Source organism: Pelobates fuscus, chromosome 5 (genome assembly GCF_036172605.1).
Source record: "Pelobates fuscus isolate aPelFus1 chromosome 5, aPelFus1.pri, whole genome shotgun sequence".
Taxonomy (NCBI): domain Eukaryota; kingdom Metazoa; phylum Chordata; class Amphibia; order Anura; family Pelobatidae; genus Pelobates; species Pelobates fuscus.
The window spans coordinates 57,380,630-57,394,146 of record NC_086321.1 but is presented as its reverse complement, the minus strand read 5'-3'; the positions used below and the strand labels follow the sequence as shown (position 1 = coordinate 57,394,146).

Below are 13,517 nucleotides of genomic sequence, written 5' to 3'. Positions count from 1 at the left end.
TAACTAATGTTTATTTTCTATAGACGATATGCATACCGTGCTGTATACTATTTTAACTCTTTAAACCAGCAATATGTTCCCTTTTTTGTGCTTTTACATTGCTGTGATTCATTCTGTCCCAGTCGGTACTAGTGTTTTTTCAACTCCCTCAGCTAACAGAGACTTCTGATTCTATTTTTGCTATTCAGTGACAACAGCAGAAAATGGATACAAGGTTTTGTGTAATGTACCATCAGGTTAATTTCTATTGGTTAATTTTTGGTTCATAATTTGCATATAAATTCAGCACTGCATGCCGTCTAGCGTCATGAATGTTAGGATTTTTTCAGTAGTAGAATTTCTGTATTCAATTACTTTATTACTCACTATTGCCATATAAGAGGTATATTGTGTCACTATTGTATTTTATTTTTACTCCCACAAATAATAAATAAATATAAATAATTTTTACCTTACCTAACACTGCTCTCAATCTTATCTTCACCTGATAAAATAGCAAGTTTGTATGCCAGTCCTTTGGTAAGTTCCTTTGCTTTGAAAAGACGATGCATATGGCATCACCACAACCACCTCAAGCACTGTCAGGAGCTTACAATGATCACTTTGTACAGTGCAAGATGTGCAGCAGAGGAACGAGAGGGGATCTGAGACAGGCATCATGGGAAAAAAGCAGTAAGCAGTCCTTTTTAGAAACCGATGTCTGTGTTATTAGACACGGATTGCAATTACTGTACAAATCATTATACCTAATAGATTCCCAATGGCAGCTTTGGAATTTGCATTCCCCAAAAAAGGTGCAGATTGCTTCCAAATATCCATGAGAGTATGTATGCATTTTTTTCTCCCAGCTTTTATGCTTTCAAACCTATAGTATGACTGCAAAATATCATTACTTTTGGTTGCGTACATTCTACATGGAGGCTTTATCCAGGACTGAAAGATTAGACATGCCGTATATTCATCATTACTACATTGTATCCTGCCAATATGTCTGAAATCAATCAATGAACAATTTCAAATATTGTTTTGAAGTGGTTCTTCTTGGTTTTCTTCCTTGAACAACTAAATATATGCATTGTATTTCATATTTTATTAATCAACATAAATAGATGCATATTTATTCACTAAAGCGAGAATTCAAATTTAATTCAAATTGATTTTCAAATTCTAGGTAGAGATAGTCGAATTGGAACAATTCTCTCAGTCAGCTATGTTTCGAGTTTGGCTATTTTGGCCTTAAATTTTAAATATACCTTGAATCCAATTTAAATTCTCACTTTAGTGAACCCTGATAGTAGCATCTGAACATCATGAAATGCTTTTTCAGCACTAAAAGGCTTTATAGTGACAGAGAGCAGATCCCTTGTTTATCAGGGCAATAAATCATAGGTTAAATAATTCCTTAAGAAGAGAACCTCGTGTATGATCATTTTTACATGGTTATAGACCTAAGTGAGAATTTAAAGAGAATTCAAAGTGAAACTAGGCAAACAGGAAACATTCTCTAAGTCCGCTATGCTTCCAGTTTGGAAACTTTGGTCTGAAATTTGAAATTAACTTTCATTCATTTTGAATGCTCACTTTTGAGAATAACCCTGTTAGTTTCTGGAAAGCATATATTGCTAAATCTACATTTCTCATTAATCAATAATCACTTTTGCACTATTTTTTTATATTTTAGTAATGGCAAAATTACATATATCCATGTTAATTAATTGATGAACTAACAGAATCACTAATGAAGTACAGTGCAAATTTAGTTACTGGCCATTTATTTGACAGAAAGCAGCTGTAATTTGGTAAATACTGTGTACCAGATGATTATATTTTAACTGTTGGTGTAGATCTGAACCCCCTCCCCCCCACAGATGTTATTGAACCACAACTCCCATAATTCCCTACAAGTCTATAGCTGTGAGAATGGTGGGAGTTTCTGTCCATACACATTTTGACAGGTCTGTACTAAACAGAAATGTGCCTTTTACTTACATTGCCCTTTTCAAATTTGTTCATATTGTTCTTGCAGTCAATGAGGAATCGTTCCCCTGTATCACCAAGATCTCCAAAGAGGCAAAGGAACACGTTGGCATCAGTACCACTTCCACTTACATTCCCGGTGTGGACTGTCACTCGATACTTTACCACTGAGGAGAAAAACCAACAAAACTGCTTGATGACTCCGATATCTCTAAAAGGTTCAGTTATGTATTATCTCCCCTGTAATGGGTGGCTGGATCTTTCCACATAGAATCACCCTGAGGATACATTATTCAAGCCTAACAGCTTGTGAACTCAACATGGATAATTTATGCTGATATCAACTTTCACTTGTTATGTAGTTACACAGGTAACAATGAATGCTATTCCAGGAGGTCAATCATCAGGGGGCATTATATATTCTTGACAAGACGATATGACAAGATGACATAGATGTGAAATTATTAGCATTTGTGGGTTAAACAGCAACATCTATTCTCATTCATATTTATTTTCAATGACTGAGAAACAGATTAGAGTGAAATGGTTGGCTGATAATTCTATTGTCCAGTTTATAAATTGTATTGAAGAATAAATTAAGAAGTAAGCATGCACATGCCATCACAAAGCAGTACATTGTCAAAACTCTCTGTGAAAAACCTATGGGAGCACTAGATCTTAGTCTTTTGATGGTCTCTGGAGAAAGATCAAAGCCAAAAGATTTGCCTTTAGTGAAATTTCTTCATAAGTTTGTTTATGGGGAACTTTTTGTACTTTTTTGTTGTTGTTGTAAACTACTCCAATATTGCATTACAAAAAAAAAATGTCAACATGGTCTTTCTCTTTCAAGGTTAGAAGGTCAGTGAGACCATTACAGGTCCTATCTTACCAGGCACGGGTGAAGCTACCAATGTGCCTTCTGCTGGTAGTTCTCTTACAATCTCATTATCATCTTCATTCAAATCCAACCAACGTCCACATTTGAAGGTGTATTTTTCCTTGGTCAGAGTTTTTAGAAGAGTCACCTGTAATAAAATTGTCAAAATTAATAATATACATATATCTGTCTACGTGTATATGTATCGCTAAACATTCTTGTTTAGGAAGGTGGCATTTGGTCATAGCTGGTTTACTAGTGTTTATTTATATTTAGGTGTATTAATACATACTAATTGCCCTACCAGGATTCCTAGCAAGAACTGGTAGATGTTCGTTGCGGACTGGTTTGGAAACCACTGCCGTAGGTTTTCAAACACTGTTGGCTAAAGGATCCTGTCATATACTAAAAGTAGGGATGAGGTTTTCCAATTATTTACATATACTTAATTTAACTAATTTAACAAATAATCTATTTCCTATGAAAGGATCATGATATTAAAAAATAGTGTTTCTATGAAGGTCCTCTATTCTTTTGCAAATGAAAATAAAGAATGTAAAAAAATAAAATAAATAGTGTCGAGGTGACCGTTCCACTTTAATATCTACATGTCCTGTCCGGTGCTTGCATTTATTGTCTCTTACTGCCAAGTAAGATGACCAAATAACAACAATACGCAATTTACAAGGAAATTTATATTTTAAAAAAATGAAATACTTCTGTTTTATGGGGGGAATTATAATTTTAATTCTGAATATTTTGTAAAATAAAGATTGATTCTACTGAGACCAGTTTTTCATCCCTAATTTGTTAAAGGATCATGCCATGTTACTGGAGTAGCATAGTACGGTTGGAGTTATATGTGTATAGACCTTGAGAATCATATCATTAGTGTTGCTGCCTATTTTTAGCTTAAAGAATGTATTCACGTGGGAAAAGTAATCCAATTCCATCAGTGTTGAACGTACAGCTCCCAGTAGAGGTTTGACAGAGTTTTGCAGACATTCTAAACTCTAAACCTTGCATATTTTCAAAAGTCATGGTTCGAAATCAAGTATTCCATAATACATGCTTAGAAGGTTTCAAACTGTAATGTACATTATTTTAGTCTTTAGCGTTTAGGAACCCATGCATAATTAGTGCTTATGTTTGCATGTTGATGTTTGTTAGCTAATAAAAGATCATATAGATATTTTTTGTAATCAAAAACTGGTATATAGGAAGTATGGAGATCATTTACGTTGTTATTTACTGAAGGGAGAATTCAAAGTGAAGTCACAGTGAATTTCAAATTTAAGGTTAAACAAAACCAAATGGGACATATTTGTTAAGACAGTTCTTTCAGCTACTTTGGCATTAAAGGGACTTTATAGGTACCCAGACCACTTTATCTCATTGAAGTGGTCTGAGTGCCATGTCCCTGTCTGTGTAACCCTGCATGGTAAAACATTGCTATTTTACAGGTATAGAAATGTATTTATTGGAGGGTTAACAAGCTTCTAGTGGCTGTCAGGAAACAGCCACTAGAGGCGCCTCCGCAGCTACAACCAAGTTAAAAGATTGGTTATACATCAAATGACTCTCATTGAAAGAATTTATTTCAAAGAGGGTTCCATATCCACTCAGTGGGGTGGGTTTCTTCGTATGCAGAATCACTTATTGTAGGCACTTATTACAGCAAGATGTTCTGATCTCCAGATTGTGGTGGAGGAAACTCAGATTCCCTTTTCGAATGTAGCCGCTGCCTGTGCATACCTTCTTCCAAATGCAGGTAGTGAAGGGGTTAAAGGAGTATTGGGGTATTAGATAGGAAATGCCTTGCATTTACAAGAGGGAGAAACTTGGGCAACAGTTACCAGCAGAAAAGTCATGGCAGCTCGCTGTAGTGGTTATGGTTCTTGGAGTGTTCCTTTAAATTTGGAGATAAATACAGTATGAATATGAGGCCAAAACCTACCAAATGCACTGTTTGGGCCTGGAGTATCTCTTTAAGTGCTGGAGAAGGAGTATGAACTTTGCAGAAATTACTGTTTAAGAACCTTAGAGTATGAAATGGCTAATGACACGTTATGGTCCTGTTCTCTCCCTGTCAGTGTACCGTGGTCTGTATTGTTCATGTAACGGTTTCTTTGTATCATCTGGTGTCTCCCTATCTGTCTATGGCTATGTTTTCTTTGTTGAGAGCTATGTGGGAAGTACAGCTCTACAACTCTTCAAACAGTGTTAGACTTTTAAAGATTAAATGTGTCTTTCTAACCTGACAGTAGTGAAGGGCTTTAGATGAGGAGTGCTAGATTTATATAAGAACTATGAACTTTAGATAAAGCAGTGTGTGCAAAGTAATTTAAAATAATTAAAGGAATGAAGAGCATCTTCACACTACTTTATAATCTGTACCCATTTTCATAACTGCATCAATTTATTGTCCAATCCATTAGTGCATTGATTAACATCAAATCTGTTTGAGTGACTCTTTATGTATAAAGGTTTATGCCAATACCCATCTGTGTTCTCACCTTGTTTAAATGCCATCCAGCAAATGCGTTTCTCTTTTCGTGCCAGATCCGGAGCTTGTACAACATTCCCAGATCAGGAAGCTCTATCTACAACAGAAAAAAAAACATTGCCATAGTGGAACTCTATAGTAATTATATCAACCTATAATGATAATTCTAGGTCAGGGGTAGTCAACCTTTTAATACCTACCACCCACTTTTGTATCTTTGTTAATGGTAAAATTTCCTTACCACCCAACAGTGCCGCAGTAACTAATTTTAAAGCGCAAGTGTGATTATTTTCTTTTTTTTTTTTTAGAAATTAGGTTTAAAAAAAAATGTACTTACATTTTCTTTTTTTTTCTATCCTACTTTTATTTATATGTGTGTGTGTGTATGAAGGGTGCAGTGTATGAAGGGTGCTGTGTGTGTGTATGTTTGTGTGTGAAGGGTGTAGTGTGTGTGTGTGTAAGAGATGTGCAGTGTGTGAGGGGATAGTGTGTGTGATTGGTGCTGTGTGTGTGTGTGTGTGTGTGTGTGTGTGTGTGTGTGTGTGTAAGAGGTGCTGTGTGTGTGAGCGGTGCAGTGTGTGTGAGCGGTGCAGTGTGTGTGTGAAGGGTGCTGTGTGTGTGAGGGGTGGTGTGTTAGGGGGCAGTGTGTGCGTGAGGGGTGCAGTGTGTGTGTGTGTGTGAGGATGGCAGTGTGTGTGTGTGAGGAGGCAGTGTGTGTAAGGGGGCAGTGTGTGTAAGGGGGCAGTGTGTGTGAGTGAGGGGGTAGTGTGTGTATGAGGGGGCAGTGTGTGTAAGGGGGCAGTGTGTGTGTGTGTGTGTGTGAGGATGGCAGTGTGTGTGTGAGGATTGCAGTGTGTGTGTGAGGAGGCAGTGTGTGTAAGGGGGCAGTGTGTGTGAGTGAGGGGGCAGTGTGTGTAAGGGGGCAGTGTGTGTAAGGGGGCAGTGTGTGTGTGTGTGTGTGTGTGTGTGTGAGGATGGCAGTGTGTGTGAGGATTGCAGTGTGTGTGAGGAGGCAGTGTGTGTAAGGGGGCAGTGTGTGTGAGTGAGGGGGTAGTGTGTGTATGAGGGGGCAGTGTGTGTGAGGGGTGTAGTGTGTGTTTGTGTGTAAAAGTTGGAAAGGGTCTATGCTTCTTACCTTTTACCAGGGAGGAGGGATATAATGCTGCAAGCCCTGGTGGCATGTTCACTTTAGCATGCAGCTTCTCTGGCTTCAGGCTGACTCTCCTGTCCTCCTGCGAGCACAGCACTGTATTGGAGTGCTGCCATGGTAATGCGCTGCAACGCTCCAACCAGCCTGCTCGCGGGAGGAACACAGAGCCTCCCAGGCCCTTCCCTCCCTCTGCTGGAACTAAGGGAGAGAGATATCTGATCACCTCACCGGCCTGAGAGGGCTTACAGCAAGGCTAACTCTGCATGGAAAAGATCTCCACAGGCGGCCTTGGCACACAGCCATCAAGGCCAACCGGGCGTTTTCTGTAGAACCCACCACCGTCCACCTAAAAATCCCAAACCGCCCACTAGTGACAAGGGACCAGGTTGACTACCCCTTTTCTAGGTAGATATTCTTATATCACAATAGAAATAAACCAAAACTTTAATATGAATGATCACTGTTTTTTAAATACAGTCAACAAAGCTCAAGGCAATTGAATACAATATTCCGGTACACTACCATATTTTTTCAATATGCAAGTCCATGCGTTGAGTGTACAATCTAAATGTCCTTCAGTTCCTTACAAATACAAATACATAGAATATAGGATAAGCCTGCAAACCACAGACATCCACACACAGCCAAAGCACTTTCTCTTCCATCTGAAACCAACAACTGGTGTGGCAATGCACAACATCAACCATAACAAGCATCAGTTCTGCTGAAAGGGGGAGTAGTCACAATATTATGGGATATGTAATATGTATGTATATGTTATGTGTGTGACTGTATATGTATGTGTAATGTGTGCATGCTACACACATGAGACAAAAGTATACAATTATATACATAAACAATCATATTACATGTGCAGATACATATATACATACGTACGTACATACATATTCAGACACATACACAGTTTACATGCATAAGTATGTCAGTATATTGATTTGTTTGGCCAAAAAAAGCACTCTTTATAAGATTTAAAGAATTCCACAACTCTGTACAATTTTTGGGTGAGTGAATGTTTGGCAGCATATTTGTCCCCAATTTCATTTTATCAACCTTCCTCTCTCACTTGTAAATATAGTGCTAGCAATATCCCTTTAATGGTATTTTTAACCGTACATGGGGATCTTAATACAGGCTTTAGGTTGGGATGAATGAGGATTTTGGCAAAACGTGAGTGTTGAATAATTGCTTAGGTTCAAAGCAGTGAACAAAAAACAATGCACGTTGACAAATTTCAGTAACTACCCTCAGAAATCCAATATTAAAGCCAAAATAGTCACATTGGAATACCTGAGTGGGAGATTTCGTTTTTGTTTGTTTTTTAAGTTCCAGTGTTTTGGCCTATAATTTTCAAACTCCCTAGTCAATACCTTCCAATTCACAGTTTAGTGAATAAACTGGATGGGATTAATCATTAGCCCAGAAACTGTGGGAGATTAAAAAGAATTTAGACTAAAACAGCGTAATCAGAAAAATTCCTAAACTCAGCTAATTTTCCAGCTCAGCTACTCTGGCCTAATTTTCTAAATTCTCTAGCTAATTCCATGCAATTAGCAGTTTAATGAATGACCCACTCTGTCTATAAAAGTGAAATAAATCCATTTGAACAAATTAAAGAATTGATTTTATTTTCCACATGAGTATAGTGTCAGACTAAGGGTAAACTACCCAAGAATTAAAAAAAAGAGAGTTATAGAATGTATAGATTCTAGAACGCAGAACACAATTCTATGCATCAACAATATATTAAGGCTTATTCGTTAGGAGGCTTTGCTGTCCATTTGTAACAATAGTCATTGATTCCATGACTTGCCTAACATCTTACCATGAACTTGTCAATTTGGCCAGTTTCGAAGTTGTCTGAATTGTTGTCCAGTCTCATTTCATCAGATTTCCCTTTTTCACCGTAGATCTGAAGAAGGATGTTGGCATCTGTCCCAGCATTTTTTATATCACTTGTCCATATCCAAAGTGACCATGGATGTTCTGTAAAAAAATAAATAAATAGCCACCTCATGTATCAATTTTTTACTAGCACAACAAGATGCTGACTCTGAAATCATCAATGACCAGAATCAAATGGAGATTAGAATAATTGTATACAATATTAATTTTCTCAGATTTACTCTGTTAAGTTCGTAGTGATCTCATTAATAGCAATCACACAGAACAATTCTAAAACAGCATCAAGAGTAACTGACACTGACGCAGGAAATATGATACTGGGTAGGGATAATGTGGTATACCTAATAGAATATTATAATGCTACTGTCTCCCAATAAGTAGGCCACAAAAATATTGGTCCACTGCTTTCATTTAGTTTATTTTTGATAAACACAAATGGAAGAATTTTCTCATTTCAGATTATCAGTTTTCTTGAACATCGAACCACTGGATCGAGATGTCATAAACCAACACCAAACATAGGCAGGTCTATATGACATATATGACTGCAGATATATAAGCATGTCAAAAGTGCCATCCCTCATTTCACCAGGTTTCATTGCTCGATTGATTGGGCACAAAAGGTCAATTACCATAATATAATTGAAAAGCAGATGTCACTCTTAGAAATGAAGCTGCATTTTATAACAGAGTTAAACAAAGCCAGGTGGGAAATATAAGGCATTAGTAGGATCCTGAATGACATGCGTCGTTGCCCAACTTGCCATATCGTTATCCTCCTACTCCTCCCTTGTCAATTTTTCCCATGCTCTAGAGCAGTGGTTCCCAACCCAGTCCTCAAGCACCCCCTAACAGTTCAGGATTTAGGGATTACCCTGCTGTGTCTAAGGTGTTTTTTTTTTTTTCTTTTCTAAATACGCCTTAGAAACAACTGGGTAATCCCTAAATCCTGGACTGTTAGGGGGTACTTGAGGACTGGGTTGGGAACCACTGCTCTAGAACACCCTGGAATTGATAAAACAAGGGAACTATAATATAAGATCGTGGCCTCCATAGACTAGCTTATTGCTTTGATTTGCTATGTTTAACCACTGAAACAGTCAGTTTTACAGGTTACATGAAAAAAATCTGAACACGTTTAAACTATCACATGCTTTCTGCAAATCTCTTTATTATTTCCTTCAAGATTAAACTCTGCCCATGTGTTTTTATGGCAGACCTCCCACGTGTCTCTCTTCATACATCGCTGTCTCTATATTCTAAGAGTTCAAAATATTTTGATATTATATCACTCTTGAAATTAGGTTAAATGGTACCAAAGATATTCTTGTTAGGACTCCTTCTTCTATATTCAGCTCTAGACACCCCACTAAGAGAAAAGCCAGCCTTTTCTCGATGGGGATTGTGGGTGGTGTGGCAAACATTTGGTCTATTTTACAGATATATAGGGTTACATATTTTTCTGTAGAACGCTGAAAGGGGTACCTGTTAACCTGTTAATACTAACATTATCATTAATTTATTATTAAAAGAATGTTACATATACTTTGGGGCTGCTGTCACTTTATTTTATTAAGTCTGCTTACTTTTTTGCCTCTTCTGCCGAAGGGAAACCATTTCATAGAGTTCACGCTCTATTAAACCATCCCCTTCATCAACATCCAGCCATTTACCACATGGGAATGTTTGCTCAATGCCAGTGAATGGGCAATAAACAACCACCTGGAGGAAACAATAACATGGGAAGTAGGTAAGATACAATAATGAATCAACTTAACAGCAATCAGCAAAAAGCGATACAACAACAGTAAGATAAAACAAAGCTGGCTCGCCATTACAAAGAATTTTCATGTGCTCTGAGAACTTTATTCGTGCAATGTATTGCTTTTTGATCTTGGCTTACAAACATACCATAATGTGCAATGTGACTCCAACCTAGAATTCAATAAGGGTATCCACCTCTGCACAATTATGGAAAATTGAGCAACTCAACTAATTGCAGAAGAATTCAAGAATGCTATCACAATAGCAAGTCCCATTATAGGAAACTTGTTAAAAACAACCTAGTCCAATGCACAATCCTGAATAGGAGGCTGTCTACTGTCATCTGTTTTAACAATGGTATTACAGAGTATTAGTAATATATATATATATATATATATATATATATATATATATATATATATATATATAGTATCAAAGGCTCATTCGTCAGTAGAGCATGGTTGATGGGAATTTGGGATTTGTGAAGATATGACAAGGAGTACACAGAGACACACGGGGGAATTTAACAAAGTCTTCTACTGGAATGTGCCTATTGGTTCCACTCTTTCCATGGTGATTGCCCTGTACTTGGTACTTTAGACCAGTGCTTCTCAACCCTCTCCTCAAGGCACACCTAATATTCCAGGATTTAGGGATTACCCAGATGTGTCTAAAGTGGTTAAAAGAAAACACCTTAGGTGTTTTTTTTTCCTTTTTCTAAAAAACCTTACTCGGCCGGGTAATCCCTAAATCCTGGACTCTTAGGTGTGCCTCGAGGAGAGGGTTGAGGAGCATTACTTCAGACCATTTTATAGAACTTAACACTTTGATCAATCAACCCCAATTCAAATAAAGCAAAAATGGAAAAAGAGAAAGAACTAGCCCAGAAGCATAATGATCTGCCACCCATTTGCTATGAGTAAAAATTTGCAAAAAATGTCAGAAGCATTTACTCCCTTTAAGACAACACCTCACCAGCATCTCCGGTAAGTAGAAAAAAATATGTATTTGTCTGGCAAATGTGTAACCTTTTCTAACTTACTTTTCCTACCTATTTCTGTCCTGTAGGTAGGATTAATTATTGAAATGCTAGACGGTCATTTAAATATATGGCATTATTTTACTTGTGATAGCCAACATTGTCTAACTCCGCTATAACCACAGCTTGGTAATTTTAGAATGAATTTTGTAATTCCATTGTCAATTCACAAGAATTCACCGACAGCTCATATATCACTACAAACTCGACTCGCTATTGAATCAAGAACCAAAAAAGAAATAAATCTATATGTAATAACATATCACCTGTTCTGCTGTAATTTTGCCATTTGCCTGCCTTCTTGATATACTGCGTTTTTAATTCAGGAGGATAAAAATCGAAAGGGGAAAATGAACTGGATCCTTCTAATACCCAGTGTAAAATAATTGCATCAAATTTATCAAAGGAAAATCTGTAATTGCTTTCTGTGGGATTTCCTTTGTTTGAAAAATATGATGCCATTTCCTTATGATTCTTTATTTTTTTTTTTTTTATAATGTCCCTATGAATAGATTTTCCTTTCTGTAGAAAAGAAATCCAGAAATTATTAGACGTGTGAGTAGAGCAAAATAAGGTCAACCCAAGGGCGAGTGATCAGAAAACAAATAGGAAAAACCAGGGGAGGCATTTCAACTATAATGAAAACTAATTTGACCAGGTAAATGTTAACCCGCTGAGTTCCAGAAGTCATAGCAGAAGCAATTGGCAGTAAGTAACAGGCATTCATTTACTAAACAGAGAATTATAGTGAATTCAAAATCACATTTTAAAACTATTGCTGAGTTGTTGTTTTTTTCCCCCAAATAATCTATTTTGTCCTAAATTTGCAACTTGGCTTTCAATTCACTATAATTTTGTGTTTAATGAATAAACTCAAATTATTTTATTTTACAGAAAACCAATCTTTGCAACAATAACACCCTGCGGATTGTATGTAATCATAGCATACCGAAGGCAAAGTGCAATATATAGATTACTTTCTTAACTGTATCACTGCTGGATTGCTCACAACCTATGTTTTGAGAAAAAAAAAAAAAGATAATGCAGAATCCACCCACATCCCACTTAACTTACCTACCATGCAAGGGAAAAAGAATGCTTGGTAAGTGCCATCTGGAGTTGGCACGGTGGTTTTCTAACCTCTTTTTGCTATTTGAGTAACATTAAAATATATATTTTTTAAATACATTATTACTTAGAGTTAGAGCATCTCAGTATCACTGCGGTTGGGCAGGTAACACTGCTACAATAAACAATTTAATGTTAGTACTTACCGAGGGCCTGAGCTATATGCTATCTCTGTCCCTACTAAAAAGGAACCCCCTAAAATGACACGAGAACCCATTGTTAGGGCCAAATATAAATGTTAAAGGGACACTATAGTCACCGGAACAACTACAGTTGATGTAGTTGTTCTGGTGTCTATAGCCTGTCCCTGCAGGCTTTTTGCTGCCATTTCAAAGGCCAATGAGATAACCACTAGAGGCGCTTCCTGGGTCAAGGCTGCACAAAGTTCTGCATTGAGAAACTAAACTTTCCATATAGAACTGCATTGATTCAATGTATCTCTATGAGGATATGCTGATTGGCCAGTGTGGCATTTGACTCTGCCCCCACCTCCTTGGCTTAGATCATCAGAATTGACAATCTCAGCCAATCCAATGTTTGGGAAAGCATTGGATTGGCTGAGATTGTCAGTTTTGATAATCTAAGTCATGGAGACGGGGCGGAGGCTAACATGTTTTTTTTTTAACACTATAGGGTCAGGAATACATATTTGTGGTCCTGACCCAATAGTGATCCTTTAATCAATAACACCTTTAGCATTCTTGCACCATAAGCAATAGAGCCTATAAAAGTGGCTATCATGCAAGGATGTCACAAATGAAGTTCTTCCAGTTCTTGTTAATATATTTGGAGCAGTTTCACAAAACCTGGAGATTTCCTAGTACCGTAACGCACCTACTGAGCAGTCAGTGATTGAATCCTGCTATATCCCAGAATTCACTTGTATGCCGAATGGCTATTGACCATGAATCCTGCTACAGCTCAGAACTATACGTATTCACATGTCTTATCACGTAACAAGGAAGTACAAATAGTCACTGTGATGTTGAGGCAGAAGGCTTTGTCAGTTAATAAGTGGGTAAAACACATTGCTCCTCAGTGCATTTGGGCACCTCTCTGGGGCTGAAATGGTTATTATCAGTCAAAGGTTAGTATCAATGTCACAGCAAGAGTCATTAGCATTTGTAATTAGCTTTTAAAAGCCACCCACATG

General features: G+C 37.3%; 1 protein-coding gene across 1 annotated transcript in view; it reads right to left on the bottom strand.

Moving 5' to 3' along the window:
• The window catches only part of LOXHD1 (lipoxygenase homology PLAT domains 1), a 177,407-nt gene that overhangs the window by 87,318 nt on the left and 76,572 nt on the right, over window positions 1-13,517 (bottom strand). The window contains exons 14-18 of the mRNA XM_063453877.1: window positions 10,020-10,155; window positions 8,354-8,514; window positions 5,371-5,457; window positions 2,867-3,002; window positions 1,990-2,144 (exon numbers count right to left, since the gene is read on the bottom strand). Of these exons, the coding sequence (XP_063309947.1) occupies window positions 1,990-2,144; window positions 2,867-3,002; window positions 5,371-5,457; window positions 8,354-8,514; window positions 10,020-10,155 (675 nt within the window). The remainder of the gene's footprint in view (window positions 1-1,989; window positions 2,145-2,866; window positions 3,003-5,370; window positions 5,458-8,353; window positions 8,515-10,019; window positions 10,156-13,517) is intronic.